This window comes from Erpetoichthys calabaricus, chromosome 7 (assembly GCF_900747795.2).
Source record: "Erpetoichthys calabaricus chromosome 7, fErpCal1.3, whole genome shotgun sequence".
NCBI classification, from domain to species: Eukaryota; Metazoa; Chordata; class Cladistia; order Polypteriformes; family Polypteridae; genus Erpetoichthys; species Erpetoichthys calabaricus.
The window spans coordinates 157,786,881-157,813,769 of NC_041400.2; the positions used below are offsets into that span (position 1 = coordinate 157,786,881).

The following is a 26,889-nucleotide window of genomic DNA, read 5'->3' on the forward strand; positions in this document are numbered from 1 at the left end:
TATTGACGTTTCCTTTAGAAATGTGGTTTTGGGTGTCACTTCTTATGGGGGGGGGTTGAGGATTGTTGTTGCGCGAGCGTCTTCTTTCTTTTTGTGTCCCATGGGCTTGACACCTACGCCGACACCCATGCTGCCTAGTGTGAGGGTGTCGACGTTCACTTTAGAATATGTGGCTTTGGGTGTCACTTCTTATGGATGTGTGGGGGGGATTGTTGTTGCGCGAGCGTCTTCTTTCTTTTTGTGTTCCTGTGTCTTGTTTGAATTCCCCTCTTTGTGTGTGTCCCGTCCCTTGCTTGTAGGGTCTGTGGGGTGGTTTTGTGTTCTTTTTTATTGTCTTCCATGGGCTTGTTGAATCCCCCTCTTGGTGTGTGTCCCGTCCCGTCTCGTCCCGTGCCTGTAGGGGGGGGGTGGGGTGGTCGTGCCTTGCCGTTGTGCGCTCGTCTGTTCTTCTTTTTTTGTTGTGTTTAGTTTCGTGTGCAATGTGTTTTGTGCTTTGCCCGCGGTTGAGTACTTTTTTATGTGCCTTTTCCTTTTTTCGGTGCTTGTGTGACTCCTTTTTGTATGTGCTCACTCCTTTTTTCTGTGGTCTTGTCCGCCACTCGCGGCCCCTCATCCGCCTTTGTCGCCCTCTTTTGTCCGCCTTTCTCCGACTCTCGCGGACTCTTTTTGCGCCTGCGCCTCTCGCGGACCCTCATCCGCCTCTCTCGCTCTCTTTTGTCCGCCTTTCTCGGCTCCTCAGCCGACTCTCGCGGACTCTTTTTGCGCCTGCGCAGTACGTCTTTTTGCAGCTACGGCCCATGGCCGGATGTGCCTGCGTCCATCATCCGGTTTAGCATTCTCGGTTAGTAATATAGATAAGGAGAAAAGCCATGGACTTAATGTTGATGGGTTTGTTCAATAGTCTGATCATTTTCTTCAGCTGGTCCCCTCCTCCCACTCCATCAACAATAATTATAAAGGAAAATGTGGACCAGGTTAAGGACTACAAATATCTAGGGACAATCATTGATGAAAAGTTAACCTTCAATCTTAACAGAGAATAATACATTTGGAAGAAAAGGCAGACATGGCTATTCTTTCATAGGAAATTGAATTGTTTCTTAAAGAGGGCAAAAGTGTAATTACATTTTTATAAGTCTTTTATTGAATCTGTTATTACATTTGCTTTTATATTTATCAACATTAAGATCATAAACTATTCTAAAAGCATTGTAAAAATTACCAGTAAGATTATTGTTTTGCACTGAGCTGTATCACAGGCAGGTTAGAAAAAAAGCCAACTTAATTCTGTCAGTCAATTGTCATCCACTTTCTTTTCTAAAATTTAGCTGTTGTCATCAGGCTCCAGATTTAGGTTCCCAAGGGTAAAAAGCAACAGATTTAGGAACTCTTATTCCTAGACATATAAATATTTTGAATTCTTTTACCAGTAGAGATGCTGCTGAATTCTGAACTTCTATTTTGTGTACTGTTAAAGGTAATTCTTCTTTGTACTAATCTTGACTGTGCATATATTAATATTCATTTTCAGTTGTTGTGTATTTTCTTATTTTGTGTATACAAAGTATTATAATTAAACATGATGTCATTCCTTCATTATACAATATTATATATCACCCTTTCATACACCAGTCATGCCACTGTTTCCTGGAAATGACATTAATTAAAGTACTACCTATAAAGAGGGTTCAGATAATCAGAAATAGACAAACTTAATCCCCAATGAATTTCCTGCTGACAGTTTCCCGTTTTTAAGTTCATTTTGTATTATCAGCATTGCCACTTTTTCTTTAATATAACACAAGCAAAACTACATGAAAGAGTTATAAACTCTTTTCTAAACCAGTGTTTTCCAATACAGGTCCTGCTGTCAACAAGGTACAAATAAGCCCTATCATGAGATGCTAGAACAATATGGGTCATTCCCATGCTAAGCCATAATGTGTATTTATTATTAGTGGATTAAAATTCATACCGAAGCAATAAAGGGTTGGGCAAAAGTACGTGTACAGTTGTTTGCATGGAGAAAGACAGACAGATTATGATTATTACAATAGCTTTATTAACTCAAAAGAATGTCACAATGGAACAGTGCACTTAGGTACATTCTTGTAAGTGCTCAAATTGCTTGCCTGCTTTTGTCTACCCCTGTATAATGTACGTGATACTTATTAACTGCAGATCAAATTATGCACAATGATTCAATGTGAGTAATATATTGAAAATAAACATTTTTTACTTGAAAATTATAACAACACCCAAATTAACCAGACGTGCAGCTTTCAGATTAGTAATACAGCTTTGGGCATTATTACCTTACCATACCATACCTTACCAAATTAAGTATATATCAATGTTCAAAGTCCGAAACCTAGTTAGTGACCAGTCAAAAGATTCTCAAAATTCCAAATCAAGACATACAAAAAGTGGTAAAAATCTTATTTACTAAGACATAGAAGGCACTGCTATGCTTCTGTATTGCATGAATTGTGTTTACTACAAACAGAATGGGTCCCAATGAAATCCAGTTGACAAAATAGGCAGATCAGCAAAATAAATGACAATGAAATCTAGAGGCAGGGGGTTAAAAAACAAGAGGGTAAGGGCAGATATAGGATCCTGTAAGCTCATGACAGATGGGAGAGCATTATACAACTACTGTATATTTCACATTAATGGGAAGATAGTATCCTCTGGCTTCAGTATTCTTTGTATTCACATCTGGCATGCACTAGTACAGAAATGGAGGGAAGGGAGGGTGAAATGGGCTCACAGTACGTGTGAGGGATTATTTTAATAGAATTTCAAATACACAGGCAGGAGAATACTACTAGACTCAATAGAAATGGGTTTCCCTGTTGGGGCTGTCTCCACACTTTGCCTTTTAAACTGTCAGACAGGCATTTGGACTTAACCTATCTTTTGCCATGGGCAAACATGCCTGTCTAACACTGGTTACATTATTATATGACTTCTAAAAGAAGTAGTGAATAAAAGGGGATTTGGCCTAAGCCTTCACTAAGCCACACAAGCTTCAGAAGAATGTAAGCAGATACCTTTCTGGAATATGGGCAATTAACTCAAATGGTGGGACCTGCAACAGCAGACAGGCTTTTCTCATTTTACACTGTACATTTTAGGTACTCCCTCTATTATATTTCATGGAACTATGTGACTGACATGCGGTTCTTTTTAAAACCCAAAGGATGTCATTGCATGTGACTGGGTAGAGCAAAGAAATATTATTGGGCTGCAAATTCCAATTGTCTGTGAGTAAAAAGAACTAAGGGTGCTTACACATATTAATAACAACAATGCAATAACATTTAGAAGCTAAACAATACATACATACCGTGTCCCGAATTTGTTCCTACCTTGTGCCCTATGCTAGCTAGGATAGGCTCCAAATGTGTCTGGTTTAAGTGAGTTAGAAAATGACAATACATGCAAAAACACACAATTCAGATTAAACACATAATAAAAGAAAACTGAATCTCAATAACCAGCATAAATAAGCCATAGCACTATAAAATACCAATTAATATAAGAATTGAGATATGGTCTTTTCACAGCAAAGGAGAGGAAAAGACAACTGTATTTAACAGAATACATGGAGAAAATAAACTTCTTTTGATAACCTAGGCCAACTGACTGCACCCATGTTTCCCTGTGCATTCTGCAATATCAGAAGGACTTGTTGAAAACCATAGCTGTAAAAGCAGAAGTAAAGCCTGACATATAAGGGTCAAATTTCATTAGAACAAACTCCATTGTAACGAAATTCATAATTTAACACCTAGACAATTTTCTATAGAACTGCTGTTTTCAAAACACCTTATCACAGCAAAATCCATTTTATTTGCAAAATTCATTACAACAAAGTAATCTCTCTATTATAATAAAAAAAACCCTGGAACAGGACAAGACTTTTTAGCCTGGGACGAGACGTGACTTTTTCAGAAAGATACTTTCACATCCCACAAGACGAGACTTTGTAACAAGAGATTTAACCACGCCGGGGGCCGGAAATAAAAGACAAAGAGAAGATGACAAAGTAGAACGTCGTAAAGAATTGTTGGTGTGAAACACATGCAGAGCAGGTTAGAGATAAAGAAAGTACTAAAATTTGAAAGTCTCAAAAAATGATAGTAAAGATCACTTTAGCACAAACAAACAGAAATTATTACTTGGTGAAATAATGGAACAGCAAAAAGAGATTGAATATATTGTTCAGATTTAAACTTTAAGTCGGAGACTGATAGATAGTCTATTTCGTGTTGTCATAAGGGAAAAGTAGTGTTTCTTCCCAATGAAGAGGCATATCCGCGAGAATTAAAAGATTTGTTGTTTGGTGAAAGTGAAATCCACATACGCAAAATGGCTGGCACGTAACGCAAGTTGGGGGAGTTGGCGAGCAAAGCGAGCAGGGGGCAAAGCCCCCTAGTTTTTCATGAAAAATGCAGACTATACATATTTCTTCTGGCGTTGCCTCAAACTTCTTCAAAAGACCTCTAGAGTTCTGCTCTGTTGTGGAGTTGTTTCTTTCCATTATATATCAGAGGAGGGTTATTTGACTCAAATAATGATGACAGTTGAGTAAACCAAGTGATAAAACCATTTAATCCAACTGGTTGTTCAGTGCAGCTCCTGAATCATAGTGGACCACAGCTAGACTCTTTTGGCAAAAATTTGAGGTCACTACATTCTACTTTATTTGCAGGTACCACATGACCTTGCTCAGCACATCAACCAAATGAGGGATTCATTTTTTGCTCACTCTTTAGCAAAGCTGCTGACTGCCAAGCTTTGCTCGTGTTTATGCCACTTGACATATTTCATAAATTCACTAAGATTTTACCCTGTAAACAGATGTGCAACATAATCTGTCTCTTTTTTGCACTTGAATGTGTTTTGAATTTTGTGCTCACCAATTTTTCCATCTAGCAATTCATATTTTCTGTTGTGACCTCCATTTCCTCTAACTTTAGATGTAACAATTTTCAAGGTTATAAAAAAATAGGGTGACTCACAAAAGAACAAACAGCAGTAATTTACAGACCACACATTTCTTTTTTAAAAAAAGTTCTTTAGATGTTGTTCTGAGTAATTTTGTGACCTCTTGGACGAGTCATCGCTACACTCTTAGAGTAGGCCGGCCACTCCTGGGAAGGTTCACCACTGTTTCATGTTTTCTCCATTTGTGGATAATGGCTCTCACCTTTAGAAATGGCTTTGTACCCTTTTCCAGATTGGTAGATGTCAATTACTTTGCTTCTCATCTTTTCCTGAATTTATTTAGATCATGGCATGATGTCTTCCTTTTTGGGATCTTTTGGCCTACTTCACTTTGTCTGACAGGTTCTTTTTAAGTGATCTCCCGATTCAACAGGTCTGGCAGAAATCAGGCACTTGTGGCAAGTGAAATTGGAACTCAGCTTTCCAAAAAATGTGATTAACTACATGATTTATCAAGGGGGGTAATTACTTTTTCACATAGGGCCATGTAGGTTTGGATAGATTTTTTCCTTAATAAATAAAACTGCATTTTGTATTTACTTGGGTTATCTTTGTCTAATATTTAAATATGTATGATGATCTGAAACATTTAAGTGTGACAATCGTGCAAAAAAATAAAAAAGGAAGGGGGGCAAATACTTTTTCACAGCACTGTATCTACATGTTCCATATTTCTTTCAGTCTAATTCTGACAGCTGGATGAGCAAGTCCTTCTAGAGACAGCGAGTAATAAAAGCAGCCACGAAAAGGAGCGGAAATCCTTATGAGCCACAGATGCTGGCACCAAGCTTCTCGACATTGTTATTAATATTTTATATGTTATTTAATATTTTACTCCTGTTTCTGCAAATCAGGAAGTGCTTGTGACAAGTTTGCATGGGACATGGCATTCTTTAGAGTGGGTGTTTTAAAGTATTATAGTCACCAACGTTACAAGTAACGGCAGTCAGAGACTGGGGTGTTCAAACGTCTGCAAGCAGAAAAAACAAGTGTGGAAAGAGACAGGGAAAAATATCATGCATCACTGTTCTGTGGACATTGTGGGAAGGGGTGCTTTCAGCACATTTCAGTAGCTGAAAATGCATTCCAATCCCTAAGTGCTTGCAGCACAGCGATAGCCAAGTTCGCAAGTGTAAAAAGTTCTGCATCATGGGGAGCTTGAAAAAAAAATGTTTGCCTAAGCGGATTTCCAAGAAAATATTTGGCGAACAAGGTCACTGGAAAACACAGCATATTCACTGTAAAAAACACTTGGGCGAATTTCACCAATAAACACTATTCATGAATAATAAATTTTAATTTTTTAAATTCTGAAAAATACATAAATGTACATTATACCATTATCTAACAAAAGTATCAAGATTTTTTGGTTATTGCTCACTCCTACTTTATAGTAATGCTGTTCATAATTTAACACCAAATATAATGTTTGTATCTAAAGATACATAAGTTCTGCAATGACTTCAATTATGGCAAATGGCTACATTTTGGGTGCAGTGAATTTTGTAACAGATTGTTACTGGCACCTACTAACACAATATTTAATTTATTCCTAAAAATATCAAGAAAACTGTGGTCACTACTTATGGGTTCGGCATCCTGAATTCAAATCCCATTTTAACTTGTAGTGGTTTTTGTGGAGTTTGTATCATTTTCTCACATGTACAGGGTGTTTATCAGGTAATCTGGTTTTCCCCTCATACATCCCAAACATGCAGGAATGTGAATGTGTCCTGTAATGGACAAGATTGGTTCCCCCCTTGTACCAAATGCTACCGAGTAAGATCTGCCCCTTACAGCATGGAAAATTACACTGTAGAATGTTACATTATGTTAAAAAACACGAAAGAAGTAGAATATTCATGAACGTGTGCACATTATAAAACATGCTATGCCTCTGACTAAAAAGTCATATTCTCATCAGAAATGGGGGAGAGAACACAAAAAGTTGCAATATACTGTAACACTAAGGCATACAAAAACAGACATAATAGTGGGCTATCTGTATTTTGTTGGTATTGTTTTTCATCAAATAGGGTGGCCACAGTGGCGCAGTGGTAGCGCTGCTGCCTCGCAGTAAGGAGACCTGGGTTCGCTTCCCGGGTCCTCCTTGCGTGGAGTTTGCATGTTCTCCCCGTGTCTGCGTGGGTTTCCTCCGGGTGCTCTGGTTTCCTCCCACAGTCCAAAGACTTGCAAGTTAGGTGAATTGGCGATCCTAAATTGTCCCTAGTGTGTGCTTGGTGTGTGTGTGTGCCCTGCGGTGGGCTTTCCACTTTGTTCAGGCACAGTTACAACTTAAAATATTTCTCAATTACTGGTTTATATGCCAGTTTCAAGCACTACCAATTTTAATATTGTGTTAAGATCTACAAACACCAAAAAATATCTATTTTGACAAGCTATACTGAAGACCTGAGATTGTGAATTTGGGAGTATACTTTTTTCCTCTGCAATACAAATCACATAGTTAGAAATGTCTTTCTAGAAAATACTGTCTAGTAGATTACCGATATAATGGCCAGCTAAAGCGAAGGGGTTTTCACATTCCAGGTGTGATGCTAGATTAATGGAACCACAGCTGAGGATTTATTAAAGCACTGTATCAAACCCCACAGCCTAACAGTTAGTAGAAACAATATCCTGCTGCTGTGGTCTAGGCTCCTGTACAGTGATCCCTCGCTATATCACGCTTCGACTTTCGCGGCTTCACTCTATCGCGATTTTTTCTCATACACGCTTACGTCACTACGCATGCGCTTTCTCAGAACTTTTATCTAAGCCCCACGATGGCTCCTAAACGTGCTGCTTTTTCTAAGCCTTCTGACAATGAAACTAAGCGCCGGAGGAAGATGCTTACCATCCAGGAGAAGGTGAAACTCTTGGATATGATCAAAGATGGCAATATCCTACAAAAGCCTCCTCACGCATATGAAAAGACAACGCCAGCAACTGCCTATCAAGATGTTCTTCAGCCGCAACCCAGACACCCACTGCTTACTCCTAGTACTCCTTCAGCGGAAGAAGACAACGACGCACCTGCTGAAGATACTGCACCACCTTGTGACGCTTGGGTCACAGATTTGCACAGAGACACAGGAGGTTGTAGAAAAAAAGAACTTTATTCAAAGCACTGCAAACAAACATTTGTCTCTTTTCAAAAGTTTAAACGTGCTCCATGACAAGTCAGAGATGACAGTTCCGCCAGGAACAGAGAATGTCTGAGAGAGAGAGAGAGAGAGAGAGAGAGAGAGAGAGAGAGAGAGAGAGAGAGAGAGAGAGAGAGAGAGAGAGAGAGAGAGAGAGAGAGAGAGAGAGAAACAAAACAACCAATTCCAAAGCTGAGAGGTGCTGCACAATACTTTTAAGTAAGCGGAGTACCGCGTGAGAGGTTTATCGCGCGTTGTAGCGCAAGTAAGAAGGGAAAGGAGCAATGTGAAGGTAGACTGTCAGCTGTTTCAGGGGTTTTCCCAGGGGCGTCTGTGTCTTTTGAGGGTGCGATCAGCGCTTCAGCTTACAACCTGAAGACTCTCCTACTGAGCTTGTGCCTTCATAGGTTAGTGGTTGTGTGTAAGAACTGTGTGTGTGTAATTAAATGTACAGTACAATAATAATAATATGATATTTGTAACGTCTAATATGTCTTATTTTCTCTTATTTTGTCTAATATATTGGGTAATACGAGTGTAATGGTGACTAAAGGGTGTTATTTCATGTCTAGAGGGCTCTAATAATGTTAAAAAATGTATTTAGAAGGTCGTAAACAGGTTTTCTATACTCTAACTGCGAAAATATTCGATTTATAAATAAAGAATCCTACTTCGCGAAAATTCATTTATCGCGGTAGAGTCTGGAACGGATTAACCGTGATAAACAAGGGTTCACTGTATAGGCAACTAGAAAATGTAGTTGTCACAAGAGTTAGGTGGTTGAGGAGGTATGGGGTGATCTGGAAGAATTTCCTGGAACAATATTAATGACACATCTTGGTCTCACCTGACAGAGGAAAAGAGTTGGCCAGGGTACTGAGAAAGGAAGGCAGGGAGGCAGAACTGAGTGATCTAATCCTGCAGACTGATAGTTATAACAGAAGGCATTAGGAATTAGTCTTTTGTTACTTTTCGACGAACTGGCTGCGCTGGTGAAAAATGTCAGAACCTACAGAGAATGCAGTTTGTTGTGCTTTTGCGAAACATGGCTAACTACCACCATCCCAGATGCTAACGTGGAGCTACCTGGGTTTAGCACATTTAGAGCGGACAGAGACACAAGTACCTGCGGGAAGCACAAAGGAGGGGGTCTAGCTGTCTATGTCAATACAAGGTGGTGTAACTCTGGACATGTTAACGTCAAAGTCTCCACTTGCTGCAGGGACATTGAACTGTTGGCCGTAAGTTTACGTCCCTATTACTTGCCCAGAGAGTTTGGACACGTCATTGTTGTTATTGTTTACATCCCTCCTGAGGCGGATGTGGAGATAGCGAATGACATCATCCATTCTGCTGTTGCTAAGTTACAAATGCAGCACCCTGAGGCGATTGTGCTAATCGCTGGAGATTTTAACCATGTGACACTGGACAAAACATTACCTGCCTTTTCCCAGTATGTGGACTGTAACACCCAGGGAAATAAGACTATTGACTTACTGTATGCAAATGTTAAAGACGCATACAGCGCCACTCCGCTGCCTGCGCTTGGGAAAGCATATCATATCCTGGTTCTGCTTCAGCCTCACTACAAACCAAGAGTGAGGGTCCTACCTACAACCACACGCTCATTCAGGAAGTGGTCCCCTGAGGCAGAGCAGGCACTGACAGACTGCTTTGGAACTACAGACTGGGATATCCTGCAGGGATCACATAGTGAGAACAGTGAGGAGGTTGTTGACTGCACTACTGAATACATCAACTTCTGTATGGACATTGTAGTTCCAGTAAGAACAGTACACTGCTATGCTAACAACAAGCCATGGATTACAAGTGACATCAAGGGCCTTTTGAACCAGAAGAAAAGGGCTTTTAAAGGCGGTGATCAGCATGAGCTCAAGCGCGTGCAGAAGGAACTCCGAGTCCAGCTCAGGGTGGCGAAGGAGCAGTACAGGAGAAAGCTGGAAGCAGCATGAAGGAAGTGTGGGATGGGATGAAGATCATCACTGGCTGCAGCTCGAAGCGGGGTGCCACCATCGAGAGAGACGTGAAGAGAGCAAACCAAATGAACAACTTCTTTAACAGGTTTGGCCACCCTAACCCACTCTCACCTCAGAGTACTGCACTCTCCACCCATCCTTCTGCTGATACCAGCATAGGAGAGACATCCCCACCCACAATTACAGCAGCGCAGGTGAGCAGACAGCTGAAGAGACTTTGTGCCAGCAAAGCAGCGGGTCCAGATGGAGTATCACCACGACTGCTGAAGGTCTGTGCGTCGGTGCTGGGGTGTCCTCTCTAGCGCATCTTCAACCTGAGGCTGGAACAGGGGAGAGTCACGAGGCTTTGGAAAACATCTTGCATCACCCCAGTCCCAAAGGTATCACGTCCTAGTGAGCTGAACAACTTCCAGCCTGTCGCTCTGACGTCTCATGTGATGAAGACCATGGAGAGGCTGCTGCTTCACCACCTGAGGCCACAGGTCAAACACGCCCTCGACCCTCTGCAGTTCACATACCAGGAGAAGGTGGGAGCGGAGGATGCCATCATCTATATGCTACACCGATCACTCGCCCACTTGGACAGAGGCAGTGGTGCTGTAAGAATTATGTTTCTAGACTTCTCTAGCGCCTTAAACACCATCCAACCTCTGCTCCTTAGGGACAAGCTGACAGAGGTGGGATAGATTCATACCTATTGGCATGGATCGTGGACTATCTTACAAACAGACTTCAGTATGTGCGTCTCGGGAACTGCAGGTCTGACATTGTGGTCAGCAACACAGGAGTGCCGCAGGGGATTGTACTTTCTCCGGTCCTGTTCAGCCTATATACATCGGACCTCCAATACAACTCGGAGTCCTGCCATGTGCAAAAGTTCGCTGACGACACTGCTATCGTGGGCTGCATCAGGAGTGGGCAGGAGGAGGAGTATAGGAACCTAATCAAGGACTTTGTTAAATGGTGCGACTCAAACCACTTACACCTGAACGCCAGCAAAACCAAGGAGCTGGTGGTGGATTTTAGGAGGCCCAGGCCCCTCCTGGACCCCGTGATTATCAGAGGTGACTGTGTGCAGAGGGTGCAGACCTATAAATACCTGGGAGTGCAGCTGGATGATAAATTGTACTGGACTGTCAATACTGATTCTCTGTGCAAGAGAGGACAGAGCTGGCTATATTACCTTAGAAGACTGGCGTCCTTCAACATCTACAATAAGATGCTGCAGATGTTCTATCAGACGGTTGTGGCGAGCGCCCTCTTCTATGCAGTGGTGTGCTGGGGAGGCAGCATTAAGAAGAAGGACACCTCACACCTGGACAAACTGGTGAGGAAGGCAGGCTCTACTGTAGGCATGGAGCTGGACAGTTTGACATCTGTGGCGAAGCGACGGGCGCTCAGCAGGCTCCTATCAATCATGGAGAACCCACTGCATCCACTAAACAGTATCATCTCCAGACAGAGGAGCAGCTTCAGCGACAGACTGCCGTCACTGTCCTGCTCCACTGACAGACTGAGAAGATCGTTCCTCCCCCAAACTATGCGACTCTTCAATTCCACCCGGGGGGGTAAACGTTAACATTATTCAAAGTTATTGCCTGTGTGACAGACGACCGGCTATGGACTCTGGTCATCACCCCCAGGCCGCTAGGAGGAGCCCTCCGGACAGCATATTTGTGCCCCGAGTTCCAGCAGGGCCTTATGGACTTTGTAGTGTTTTGACACAGCCCTGCTGGATACCTTGGGGGCCGCCAGGAGTCGCTGTAGGGGGGCTAGTGGGCTCTGGCATGCCCTATAACCCGGGAGTGCATCCCAGTCACGTGACTGGAAGAAGCGATGTGCTCCCGGGATGAAGAAAAGGACTTTGCCCTGACCCGGAAGGAAAAACGGACTTGTGGGTTTGGCTTGGAGCCACTTCCGGGTCAGGGGCTATAAAAGGACTCTGGGTAAGCCCAGACATTGAGCTGAGCTGGGAGGTAGGGTGGCGACGTGTCTGGGAGAGGAGGAGTATTGTTAGAGAAGAGTATTGTGTATATGAGTGTGGTGGAAGGAGTGCTTGGTGCACCTTATAGTAATTATAAAATAAATATAATTTATACATTCACCTGGTCATCAGAGTGGTACCTGAGGGTTCGAGAGGTGGACACGAGCATCTACTGCTACACCTGTTTTTACCTGCATTTTTATTACTCTTTAATTTAATATTGTTTTTTGTATCAGTATGCTGCTGCTGGAGTATGTGAATTTCCCCTTGGGATTAATAAAGTATCTATCTATCTTTTATTTGAATTAAAAATGGAAGCCTACACTTCAATCACATCTTGATTGCTTCATTTCAAATCCACTGTGGTGGCACACAGAGCCGAAATTGTGAAAACTGTATCACTGTCCAAGTCTTTAGTTAATTTTCTTTTGTTTTAGCAAGATTGATTTTTTTTTTATTCCCACTGCCATTTTGTGGTGCTCTGTATACTGTTCCCACCTAGTTGCTATGCTAGGATAAACGGATGTGCACAATGCACAAAATCATCGTCATGATAGAATAAAAGTCATCATGTGACTTCATGATGTCCACGTTTTACTGGTTAGAATATTAGGATTAATAATTTTGTCTTTGACTTCTTAAATATGAATTTGGTTAGCCTTTTGATTTTGGTATTTAATTTCCGATCTCTGATCTTTGACCTGGGTGCAGGCCCGGCCACCAGGTGCTTGCCATCGAGCCCGACCTCCAGGCCTGGCTCCAGAAGTGGGCCCCGGTGACCCGCGTCTGGGCAAGGGAAAACGCCATCCAATGTTTGTATGCATCATAGGAGGTTTTCTGAACCGCTCTTTGTCACGTCCCTCGCCTAGGACCAGTTTGCCTTGGGTGACCCTACCAGGGGCATAAAGCCCCCGACAACAGAGCTCCTAGGATCATTGGGACACGCAAACCCCTCCACCACGATAAGGTGGCGGCTTGAAGAGGCAACGTGGGTCCCCTTCCCATGAGCTCACCACCTGTTGGAGGGGCCAAGAAGGTTGGGTGCAGTGTGAGTCGGGTGGTGGCCGAAGGCTGGGAACTCGGCGGTCCGATCCTTGGCTACAGAAGCTGGCTCTTGGGACGTGGAATGTCACCTCTCTGATGGGGAAGGAGCCTGAGCTAGTGCGCGAGGTTGAGGGGTTCCAGCTAGATATAGTCAGTTCACCTCGACGCACAGTGTGGACTCTGGAACCACTCTCCCTGAGAGGGGCTGGACTCTCTACCACTCTGGAGTTGCCCCTGGTGAGAGGCACCGAGCGAGTGTGGGCATACTTATTGCCCCCCGACTTGGAGCCTGTTCATTGGGGTTCACCCTGGTAGACGAGAGGGTAGCCTCCCTCTGCTTTTGGGTGGGGGGGACAGGCCCTAACTGTTGTTTCCGCCGAACAGCAGTCTGGAGTACCCACCCTTTTTGGAGTCCCTGGAGAGGATACTAGCGGGCGCTCCTGCTGGGGACTCTCTCGTTCTGCTGGGTCTGCTGGGAACATCTGGCAGAGTCCCCTGTCAGAAGTAGCTTCAACTCCCACCTCTGGCAGAACTTCGACCACGTCCCGAGGGAGGTGGGGAACATCGAGTCTGAATGGGCCGTGCCTCTATTGTTTAGGCGGCTGACCGTGGCTGTGGACGTAAGGTGGTCGGTCCCTGTTGTGGCAGCAATACCCGAACCCGTTGGTGGACACCGGTGGTGAGGGATGCCGTCAAGATGAAAAAGGAGTCCAACAGGACCCTTTTGGCCTGTGGGACTCCAGAGGCGGCTAACAGGTACCGGCAGGGCAAGCGGAATGCGGCTTCGGTGGTTGCTGAGGCAAAAATTCAGGCGCGGGAGGAGTTTGGGGAGGCCATGGAGAACGACTTCCGGATGGCTTCGAGGAGATTCTGGTCCACCATCCGGCATCTCAGGAGGGGGAAAAAGTGCAGTGTCAACACTGTATATGGTGGGGATGGTGCACTGCTGACCTCGACTCGGGATGTTGTGGGTCGGTGGGGGGAGTACTTCGAAGACCTCCTCAATCCCACTAACATGTCTTCCAATGAGGAAGCATAGCCTGGGGACTCGGAGGTGAGCTCTCCCATCTCTGGGACTGAGGTCACCGAGGTCGTCAAAAAACTCCTTGGTGGCAGGGCCCTGGGGGTGCATGAGATATGCCTGGAGTTCCTCAAGGCTCTGGATGTTGTAGGACTGTCCTGGTTGACACACCTCTGCAACATCGCATGGACATCAGGGACAGTGCCTCTGGATTGGCAGACCGGGGTGGTGGTGTCTCTCTCTCTTTAAGAAGGGGGACCAGAGGGTGTGTTCCAACTACAGAGGGATCACACTCCTCAGTCTCCCTGGAAAAGTCTATTCGGGGGTCCTGGAGAGGAGGGTCCGTCAGATAGTCGAACCTCGGATTCAGGAGGAACAGTGGACCAGCTCTACACCCTTGGCAGAGTCCTGGAGGGTGCATGGGAGTTTGCCCAACCAGTCTACATGTGTTTTGTGGACTTGGAAAAGGCGTTCAACTCTGTCCCTCGGGGAATCCTGTGGGGGGTGCTCCGGGAGTATGGGGTACCGGACCCCCTGATAAGGGCTGTTCGGTCCCTGTACAACCGGTGTCAGAGCTTGGTCCGCATTGCCAGCAGTGAGTCGAACCCGTTTCCGGTGAGAGTTGGACTCCACCAGGGCTGCCCTTTGTCACCGATTCTGTTTATAACTTTTATGGATAGAATTTCCAGGCGCAGCGAGAGCGCTGAGGGGGTCCGGTTTGGTGGGCTCAGGATTGGGTCACTGCTTTTTGCAGATGATGTTGTCCTGTTTGCTTCATCAGGCCGTGATCTTCAGCTCTCTCTGGATCAGTTCGCAGCTGAGTGTGAAGCGGCTGGGATGTGTAAAAACATAAAAAGATATAATTGAACAAAATGTATGTGTGTATAGAAAATAGGACAGAGTGATGAAACTTGTTTGTGTTTTGCGTGCGTGACAAAAAGCATGTATACTTTCTAGAAGTTTCTTTTGATGATGTGTGTGACAAGAAAATATACCTTTAGGGTAATGACTTTACAAAAATTGGAAAAGTACAATGAGTCAGGATGCTATTTTTTGCTTACATGGTCAACGATCAGGAGATTAGAAAGGTATAAAAGAACAAGGACATCTGCGCTCGAGGCAGATGAAGTGCGGTGTCCTAGGACTGTGTTTCTCTGACATTTTTACCTTTGCCTGGTATGTATTAATAAAAGGTTTTGACTAATTTTAATTTTCTTCTCTGTCTTCAGTCACAAAAAGTGTCCACAGTTTTTTGGCGCCCAACGTGGGGCAAGAGACGGCCGGTCGACTCCTCCAGCGAGACCATTTCAGTGATCCGTCTTACCAGCGGACTGCCGTCAACTTGAGATCTCCGGCAGCAGAGCATGCAGCTCCGGTAAAAGTTAGGACTGCCCTGTCCTGAAACAGTTCTTGCGTGAGGAGCCCCTGGTCTCCTCTTTGCTACATCCACAGTGACTGAACGGATTTCCAGACAGAGCTTGCACACTTCCAGGCTGGGGTAAGCACCGGGGGATTTCCGAACATTTTTTTTTATTTTCTAAATAACGGGAGGGCGAGTTTCCTGTTGACCGTCTAGTCATACTCATATCTCAACGGGTTGCTTAAGGTGATGGAGACTTGACCCAAGCAGTTTGACGCATACGAAAGGTCTGACGAAAGGATACTGGCCTCACCCATATCCTAGACTCGGCTGGACGTATTGATGTAGTATTCTGCTGAACCGAATCGGACACGAAGTCACCTGAGCTGGAATCCGGGGAAGTGAGCGGACAGGCTAACGGGACGAGTAACGGGGTGGTATGGAAATATAAACCGAAAAGAGTACAGATTACAGGATTGCTGTTAGGAACGGAATGACACGTAGCGCTATGGAAGATATGTAGCTATGGAAGATATGTAGCGCTATGGAAAAATAAATAAATCTACATACGGAATAAGCAACAAAACCGTGTTCTCCTGGGAACTGGATCAGTACCGATAGTTAGGTGTCTCCCCTTGAAACTAAGAAGGGAACAGTTTAGGTTTAGTGAGTGGCACACTTAATGCCTCGCTGATTCATACGTACAAGGGATTAGGCGAATCAGTATATAGTTGGAAAATTAAATACAGGACCCGGGAGGGCAAGGGAACATAATGGGAACTTATAACAGTAAGCCTGTTAATCGCCGCACAGGGGGATCAAAATCATTAATGCTGGAAGAATTATTTTCGGAGGATCAACAGACGCCCCGTAAAAATGGGTCTCCTAGAAAATTTATAGAAAAGAAGACAGGTTTAGATTTCAAGAAGGCATGTAAGAAATGGAATAGACAGAGTGGTGGGCGTTGGCCGATAGAGGGGACAGGAGATGTAAGTGAAATACAGGAAGTCAGGAAGATCCTGTGTAGGAATAAGCAGGGTTGTTATAATAGTGGACCGTATCGAATGGATATGTTCGATAGATGGGAATTAGTAATAAAAGACAGAAATTTAGAAGCAGTACAGAAACAGAATGATTTGTTGCGGGCAAATGAGGGAAAGGCTAAGAAGGAGAAAGAGGAATTGCTAATTACATTACAGAAAGTTCAGATAGACACTGAACCACAGGCAGATGGGAGGAAAAGGAAGAATAATCCAAATAAAGACCCCCTTTATCCTATTATTTTTTCCCCTCCTCAGTACCAACCTCAGGCACCTCCATTATCCCCTCCTCTATCCCCCATTCCGACTGCCCCCCCTGCACTACAACTAGCAGAAGTTTCTCCCGATGATTCCCCAGGCACAGATCACTATGACTCACCCTGTACTAGACAAACCCCCGTCTCCAAATGCACTCGAAGTCACAAACCAGCTCCAACTTTTTTCTCATCTAATCCTTCACCTTCACTTACTTGCCCTTTAATAGAAGTTCCCAATCCCCATTATAACCCTGCCCATCCAGCTGGACCCCAAAATCCCACAACAGTAATGATACATCGGAATTGGGACATCCAAGAACTAAAAGATGTCGTGAATGCACTTCCAGATCCAAAGGAAGTAGGAGGACTAAAATTTGTTGAACAACTTGATCAGTTAGATAGCATGTATAAGCCTAATGCTGCTGAATGGACCCAGGTACTTCGTCGAAAGCTTGGGACCACATGGGCCACTGTTAGCAGGGGTGTCCGCAATGACGTTCCATGGGTATGGAACCCAGCTTTAACTCGAGGACAGGGGATGGGTGGAGACGGCGATTTTAACCCACAATGGGAGGCGTTGAGACAAAATATTGCAGAAAAATATAAAAAAGGAACGGACTGGTCCCTTATTTCTGCTGCAAAACAAAAGAGAGACGAGACGGTTGATGAATGGGCACATAGGATTCAAGACCTTATGGCTAATCACTCGGGCTTGGGAAATGCTGATGACCGCACCCGAGCTGCAGTTCCACCTTTTGTTTCCGGTTTGCGCCTTGATATACAAAACAAGGTCCGCACTTCCTGTATTGAGTGGGAAAGTGCCACGTTTGATGAAGTCAAACGACATGCTGAACATGCCGAAAAACAAACTAAGCAGAAGGAATCGGACTCTCATGCCAAATTATTGGCAGCACAGATGAACTATTATTCCAGGAATGCTCCTGACCAAGGTCGAGGATATGGCTTTAGGGGACGAGGACGAGGAAGAGGACGAGGTGGTTTTAGAGCTCCTCCTGTTGACCACACTAAGAATCCTTTTATTCCCTCTCCTTTAAATTCCAATGCTAATTCCTACTCTTGCCACGCTTGTGGTAAAACTGGACATTTTCGTCGGGAGTGCCCTCACAGACAGCAACAGCCCCCACCTCCCCTTATTCCACCTGTTTTCTCTGACACCCCTGACCAACCATACTGGCCATAGGAAAACGCAGGGACTTCCAGCCACTCTTTTCAACTACCTTTGCTTACCCATAATTCAGAGACTGATCCTTTACTGACATTGTTCGTTGATGGCACTGAGACTGTTTTCTTAATCGATACTGGTGCCACTCGATCTACCCTCTCGCTGGCAAAGGTCCCTGCCTCGAACGAAACTGTTACTGTACTTACTGCTTCTGGACAACCTCACCTTCTTCAAGTATCAAAACCTCTCCAAGTCCAGTCACGTCCTGGCGGACATACCTTACTGCATCGTTTTCTTTTGAATCAGCTTTGTCCAGTTAACCTTTTAGGAAGAGATCTCATGACAAAACTTTCTCTTTCTATTTCTATGACTGAAAAAGGTTTTTTCTGTTCAAACCCCAAGTTGTTGTGTCAAATTACCCCTCATCCCAAACCCTCTTTTGCAGCATGGACTTTAGATATTTCCCCACACACCATTCTCCTCAAAGCCCTACATTCTTTTTCCCCTTGTCTTTTTCCCAATTTACAGGCCCCTGACATTTTACACTGTACTGCCCAATACTTCCCTATAGAAGTAGACACCACCTGGCTAGAATCTTTCCTTACTTCTGGTACTTGCCCCGAAACCCTTCACATCTACTGTGTTTTTATTTCATCCACAAAGGCAGCTGCTTCTGTTCATCTTACATGCTCACAGCACATATATTATCTTGGCGGCACAGTGCCTCATATTTCCTTAGCTAAATCACACACTGTTAAATGGGGGGAAATAGGGCCATGGGTGGAAAAATGCCTTGAAAGAACAGACTGGTTACAAGTTACTCCAGGTATTTTTGATACTTCTGACCATTTAATAACTAAAGTAGTGTTTCAAACTGATTTTTTAGTACATCGCGCTTTGTGCCGTCCTTCCTCTTTTGCTTGTTCATTGCAAACCACTTTCCCTTCTTGGCTCTCTATGCTCCCTGATTCACTATGGTCCCAGGGAAAGAATGATTATGGAAGGATAGCCCATTGTGAGCCTCTGGTGATCCACCCGAAATCCTCCTTCCGCCCGCACCGTGCCCAGTATCCTCTGTCTCCCGAAGCAGAGGCTGGCATCTCCGCCGTACATTCCGATCTCGTCAAACGCGGTGCCATTATTCCAATCGAATACTCTCCAGTCAATTCCCCCATTCTACCTGTAAAAAAGGCTGACGGTTCATGGCGTTTCGTACAAGATTTGCGACAAGTGAATTCTGCCATCTTCCCTAGGGCCCCTATCGTCCCTAATCCCTCCACTATCCTCTCCACTATCCCTCCTTCCGCTCGGTACTTCTCCGTTATTGACTTAGCAAATGCTTTCTTTTCTATCCCTGTTCACCCTGATTCTCAATTTTGGTTTGCTTTTACTTTCCAAAACCGCCGTTGGACATGGACCGTCATGCCTCAGGGATACACTGAAGCCCCTTGTGTTTATGGACAAGCTCTTGCCCAAAATTTGGACGGCTTTTGGCCGGAAAGAGGTAGTACATTGATACAGTATGTAGATGACATAATGATATGTAGCGCGACGGAAGAAAATTGTACAATAGATACCCAGAAATTGTTGCTGTTTCTGTGGGAAAATGGCCATAAAGTTTCTAAAGCTAAGCTGCAGCTAATCAAAACAACTGTAAAATATCTAGGTCATGACATTACGTATGGAACAAGAGCTCTCTCTAGCGATTGCATTACAGCCATCCAAAATCTTCCTAGACCGGTCACAAAACAACAGGTTATGTCTGTTTTAGGTATTCTGGGCTACTGCAGACAGTGGGTTCTAAATTTTACTGAAAGAGCACAGCCGTTGCAACAATTGGCTAATACTCCTGGCATCCCCCTTTCTGGCCAGGTCCAATGGAATGAATTGGCTGAAAAGGCTCTCTGTGACCTCAAAGCTTCTCTTCTATCTGCGCCCGCGCTAGGTTTGCCTGATCATTCTCGTCCATTCACTTTGTTCGTGGACGAAAAGCAGGGATTTATGAATGCAGTACTGACGCAACAACATGGAGATAAACAAAGACCGGTGGCTTATTTTTCTAAAAAACTGGATCCAGTGGCCGCAGCACTTCCTCCGTGTCTTCGTGCTGTGGCTGCAACAACAGAAGCTGTATTAGCAAGCACGGATGTAGTTCTCATGAGCCCCCTAACAGTTAAAGTGCCTCACGCTGTACATTCTATCCTAGTACAAGCCAAAACTTCACATCTCACTACTGCTAGGGCAATACACTATCAGAATGTACTTTGTACTTTGTCAAATGTTACAATTGAAAGATGCTCCACTTTAAATCCAGCCACTCTTCTCCCAACTAACAACGAAGGACAACCACATAATTGCCATGACGAAATAGCAAAGGTTGTAAAACCTAGAGTAGATCTACAGGAAACATCTTTAGAAACTGGAGAAATGATTTTTGTGGATGGATGTTCCTTGCGATTGAAAAATGGAGCACCATCAACCAGTTACGCAGTGGTCCAAGGGGACCGCCTGCTGGAAGCAAATCGAATTTCATCAAGCTTAAGTGCACAGGCAGCTGAACTCGTGGCACTCACTCGAGCATGTCAGCTGTCCGAAGGGAAGATCGTAACAATTTATACAGATTCCAGGTATGCTTTTGGAGTCTGCCATGATCATGGAGCATTATGGAAACTAAGGGGATTTAAGACCAGTACTGGCAAACCCATCCAACATCAGAAATTGATCGAATCCCTTTTAGAAGCAATAACCAAACCATCGAAGCTAGCAATTGTTAAATGTCAAGCTCACACAGGAAAACAGGATCCTGTTAGCAAAGGGAATGAATTAGCTGACCACTTTGCTAAAGAGGCTGCATATAATAACACACCAATTTCTTTATTCCAACAGAGAAATGACCAGGATCCTGATAATCAAATTATTTCTTTACAGAGTGCAGCCACGGATATCGAAAGGAGAAAATGGTCCAAAGAAGGGTCCCTCTCTGATGGAGTCTGGACTCATAAACACACTAACAAACCTTTTCTCCCAAAAGCCTCATTCCCAGGAATGGCAAAAATCGCCCATGGCCTCGATCACGCAGGAAGAGATGCCATGGTTCGAGATGTTGAAAAACATTGGGAAGCTGTAGGTTTCTCTACATATGCAGAGCAATTTTGCAAACGCTGTGCAATATGTCAAAAGTTTAATGTGGGAAAAGGTGCCCAGGTAAGTCCCGCCGTTACCCCTAATCCAATGGGTCCGTTTGAACACCTCCAAATGGATTTCATTGAACTAACCCCGTCTAAAGGGTACCGATATTGTCTTGTGATTGTCGATGTGTTCTCCCGATGGGTAGAGGCTTTCCCTTCAAAACACAGCGATGCCAAAACAGTAGCTAAAGCACTAATTAAAGAGATTATTCCAAGATGGGGCATCCCTCAAAAGTTACAAACAGATAATGGCACTCATTTTGTGAACTCAGTTATAAATGAATTAACCACCTGGCTCCAAATTAATGTGCACCATTATTGTAAATACCATCCCCAAAGCGGAGGCATCGTAGAACGATGCAATGGCACTTTAAAAGCTAAACTCGCAAAAATTTGTGAACAAACTAATTTATCATGGCCGGATGCACTACCCTTAGCTTTAATGGGACTAAGGGGACGGACACACCGACAACTGGGACTATCGCCGTTTGAGATTCTGACCGGACGTCCCATGCCCATTGGCATGGTTGTAGGAAATGTGAATTTGCATACTGTGGACAATGATCTTCTCTCTAGTCTTGTAGGTTTACGAACCTCGTTGAAGGAAATCCACCAGCAGGTTAATCAAGCCTGGAGGACCAGCCCCATTTCCAAGGATTTACCAATTCCTTTGGGCACCTGGATCCTGGTTCGAGATACTCGGAGGAAACACTGGCATCAGCCTAGGTGGAGAGGACCATTCCAAATTCTTCTATCCACACCACACGCCGTGAAAGTTGAAGGACTGCCTGCTTGGATTCACGCCTCACATTGCAAGAGATGGCACCCTTGATTGCTGTGCTACTATGCTTTTCTTTTCCCTTGTCTACTGCCCTGGTCACCTTAACTTTCCCGTTAGGAATTACCACATCAGTGCAGTTTGATTTCTGCTCTATTATCAACTGTGGGACTGGTCGACAAGCCCAGTGGACCGGATCTGACAAATACGTGTGTATGAGGGGAAGTCTCTAAAGAACTTTCCACTAATTCTGGCATTACAAATCCCTGGGATCAGTGGTTTGCATCCTCCTTCGGATCCTGGGGACAATGGATAAGATCTGTTTTCATTTCTTTGGTTGTGACATTTTGTCTCCTCCTCCTGGTTGGTTGTTGTATTATTCCTTTGGTTCGCTATATAATATCTAAGTACTTTACCGCCTCTATGGAAAGGGCATATATGCTACATGAGGAGCGCATGTCTCGTATAGCTTCTTCCACTTCCTTTTCCCCTTCCCCTTCATCAACCATTTCAAGATAGAATTATATAGGCCCACATCATTTTTGTTCAAAAAGGGAGGAGTGTAAAAACATAAAAAGATATAATTGAACAAAATGTATGTGTGTATAGAAAATAGGACAGAGTGATGAAACTTGTTTGTGTTTTGCGTGCGTGACAAAAAGCATGTATACTTTCTAGAAGTTTCTTTTGATGATGTGTGTGACAAGAAAATATACCTTTAGGGTAATGACTTTACAAAAATTGGAAAAGTACAATGAGTCAGGATGCTATTTTTTGCTTACATGGTCAACGATCAGGAGATTAGAAAGGTATAAAAGAACAAGGACATCTGCGCTCGAGGCAGATGAAGTGCGGTGTCCTAGGACTGTGTTTCTCTGACATTTTTACCTTTGCCTGGTATGTATTAATAAAAGGTTTTGACTAATTTTAATTTTCTTCTCTGTCTTCAGTCACAAAAAGTGTCCACAGATGGGAATCAGCACCTCCAAATCCGAGATCATGGTTCTCAGCTGGAAAACGGTGGAGTGCCCTCTCAGGATTGGGAGCGAGATCCTGCCCCAAGTGGAGGAGTTCATGTATCTCGGGGTCTTGTTCACGAGTGAGGGAAGAATAGAGCAGGAGATCGACAGGCGGATCGGTGCGGCATCTGCAGTGATACAGGCTCTGCATTGGTCTATCGTGGTGAAAAAGGAGCTGAGCCGAAAGGCAAAGCTCTCAATTTACCAGTTGATCTACGTTCCTACCCTCACCTATGGTCATGAGCTATGGGTAGTGACCGAAAGAATGAGATTGCGAATACAAGCGGCTGAAATGAGTTTCCTCCGCAGGGTGACTGGGCTTTCCCTTAAAGATAGGGTGTGAAGCTCAGTCACCCAGGATGAGCTCAGAGTAGAGCCACTGCTCCTCTGCATCAAGAGGAGTCGGATGAGGTGGCTCGGGCATCTGATCAGGATGCCTCCTGGACGCCTCCCTGGTGAGGTGTTCCAGGCACATCCAACCGGGAGGAGGCCCCGGGGAAGACCCAGGACACGCAGGAGGGACTATGTCTCTCGGCTGGCCTGGGAACGCCTCGGAATTCCCCTGGAAGAGCTAGTAGAAGTGGCCAAGGAGAGGGAATTCTGGGCATCTCTGCTCAAGCTGCTGCCCCCGCGACCCGATCTTGGATAAGCGGAACAGGATGGATGGATGATATTTGACCTTTAATATATATATAAAAAAAAGGGTAGAGAGAAAAAAATAGCCTAGAAATAATATTTAATGACTAACAAGGAGTAAGATATGAACCAGTATATCATTGTTAAGTAATGAAGCAAAGGGAATAGTAGAGGAGGGTAAAATAAATGTATAATAAGATTTTGGAATAGAAACCGAACTAACAAAATAATAAAAATAAATTTTGGACATTAACTAAGGGAATGTCAGAGGTAAAAATGGTAAACAATAAAGAAATTTTAGAAAAACTAAAACTAATTTCAGAAAACACTCCAAAAAGGAGGATGGACAGGAACATGATAGAGAAGAACAATTAAGAGGAAAAAGAACACAGATGAATATTAATAAATTAACTGTACAATTCTATTAAGAAAATGAAATTAGGAAAACGCAGCATAAAGAGTCACAGAGAATTTATATAAAGTGGTACTCAAATCTTCCCTTTTACAAGTATCAGAAGGATTTCAGATAATGAAAGGAATACAATAAGAAGACTCCTTAAGCCCACACCTTTTTATCGTTTTCATGAACAAAATTATTAAACAATGCAAAGATGACCAAAAACCAAATGGGGGAACTGAAAGCTACACCCTTTATAAATACAAAATGTAGTTTTTGCAGATGATATAGTGCTGATCCTAGGAATCTGTGAATATCTGTAATACATAGCTGGAACACAATGGAATGATTATTAGTAATAACAAAAGTAAAGTGGTGCTTGTAAATGAGAAGAAAGAAGTCTCAGAAAGAAGAATAAGACTGAATAAATTGGACTTGGAATTTGTATGAATAATTATGAAGAAAAATGTAAAATAGATAGTTATATACAGTAGAATACACAAGTCCAACTGTGTTTACTATCAATAAAATAATATAATTATGAAGGAAAAAAGAATTGGGAAGAAAGGCAAGATTACAAATTTATAAGTCAGCGTACAAAGCTGTGTTGGATTATGGAGATGAGAGCTGGAATATAACTGTAAAGCACAGTAGAATAACTCCAGCAGCAGAAATTAAATACTTAAGAAGAAAAATAGAAAAAACAAAGATAAGGGAAGAATTAAATAAGAACCCCACTGGGAAGAAACAGAAAAAAATATGTATTAAGAATGGATGATGACAGAATACATAGAAGACTGCTGAAAATGAGAACAGGAGGAGTTGGAAAGATGCAAAGACAGAAAGACTAAGGAGAATGCAGTTAGAAAAGAGAAAATTGTTATGAGAAGGGATAAAACAAAAAAGTGAAGAGTTTCACAAAACAGGGGAAATATTATCAAAAGTTGATTAGTAAAGCCTACGTGCTATAAAGGTAAAACGAACTGCGTGTTGCTTACCCTGTTGAAGACAGGCAGCATCATATAGAGTTTCTCTTCCTGCTCTTTCTGGGTCATGTGTCGTGGAGGATGGCAGAGTTCTGAGAAGAGGCGGCGTAGATGCATAAGGCCCAGTGCATTATCCTGTGGGCTGCACTCCTCCTGCCGAGGTCGCCCCATAATCCTCTTCACCATGTTCATCTTCAGAGACTTCTTGAAAAATAAGCCAACTCTGTAAAAGAACCGAAAGAAGGTCATGGCTAAAAATCACTATGCCAAGAGGATAAAGGCAACATCTAAATAAATTATATGGTTATAATAATAAGTAGAAGGTGAAATACATTTCTTTTACTGAAAACCTTTTACAGCACAAGGAGCTTTTAATTAGATATATGTACTTATCTTCTGGCTGGAATGTCTACTTTTGACTCTTTAGCCACTAAATCAAGCTCAAAAAATGTAATCTGGATTTCTTAAAAGTATTACTGTTCAGTGCATTCTAACAAGGACATCAATTTACAAATGTACTACACAATGCCAATGCAAATAAAAAAATGTCTGTATAATTCACATTGTGCATGATGGGTTTCCTTAGTATGTACCTCAGCTTATAGCCATGAAACAGAAAGCCACAAGAGGCAGTGTCTCATCTCGTTTTGCTATGAATATTTAATTCATAATGTCTAACCATTACACTTATTTTTAACAGGAGACCTTTCTGCTTTTTTCTGTCACACTTTAGTTTAGGTTTCCATTATATCTCAGCAATTAATTGCGTGTTAACATTTAATTATAGTTAAAAGTAAAGTGTATAAAGTATCATTAAAAGCCATAAAGACTTTTGAAATATGTTATCATTTTCATTGTTTTATATTTTGTTAAAAAGCAATAATCTATACTGTATATATAATACAAAATTGACTGACTGAATTACTCTCTTGCTCACTAATCAACAAAAACACTTATTTCCAGTTTGGTTAAAAAACCGACACTTTGCAAAATTGTACATTTAAGTATCCTCTAGGAAAGGACATTTTGATGTACAGTGATCCCTCGCTATATCGCGCTTCGCCTTTCGCGGCTTCACTCCATCGCGGATTTTATATGTAAGCATATTTAAATATATATCACGGATTTTTTGCTGGTTCGCGGATTTCTGTGGACAATGGGTCTTTTAATTTCTGGTACATGCTTCCTCAGTTGGTTTGCCCAGTTGATTTCATACAAGGGACGCTATTGGCAGATGGCTGAGAAGCTACCCAACTTACTTTTCTCTCTCTCTCTCTCTCTCTCTTGCGCTGACTTTTTCTGATCCTGACGTAGGGGGATTGAGCAGGGGGGCTGTTCGCACACCTAGACGATACGGACGCTCGTCTAAAAATGCTGAAAGATTATCTTCACGTTGGCTACCTTCTGTGCAGCTGCTTCGTGAAGCGACATGCAGCACGGTGCTTCGCATACTTAAAAGCATGAAGGGCACGTATTGATTTTTTTATCTGTCTCTCTCTCTCTGCTCCTGACGGAGGGGGTGTGAGCTGCCGCCTTCAACAGCTTTGTGCCGCGGTGCTTCGCATACTTAAAAGCAAACAGCCCTATTGATTTGTTTGCTCCTTTGAAGAAGAAGATATGTTTGCATTCTTTTAATTGTGAGACAGAACTGTCATCTCTGTCTTGTCATGGAGCACAGTTTAAACTTTTGAAAAAGAGACAAATGTTTGTTTGCAGTGTTTGAATAACGTTCCTGTCTCTCTACAACCTCCTGTGTTTCTGCACAAATCTGTGACCCAAGCATGACAATATAAAAATAACCATATAAACATATGGTTTCTACTTCGCGGATTTTCTT

At 43.2% G+C, this 26,889-nt stretch overlaps 1 protein-coding gene across 7 annotated transcripts in view; it reads right to left on the reverse strand.

Moving 5' to 3' along the window:
* The window catches only part of wdfy3 (WD repeat and FYVE domain containing 3), a 355,632-nt gene that overhangs the window by 227,975 nt on the left and 100,768 nt on the right, over window positions 1–26,889 (reverse strand). For all 7 annotated transcript variants that reach the window (XM_051930197.1, XM_051930199.1, XM_051930198.1 and 4 more), the window contains exon 2: window positions 25,065–25,275. In XM_051930197.1, coding sequence (XP_051786157.1) covers window positions 25,065–25,244 — 180 coding nt within the window. In that variant the 5' untranslated portion in view covers window positions 25,245–25,275. The remainder of the gene's footprint in view (window positions 1–25,064; window positions 25,276–26,889) is intronic.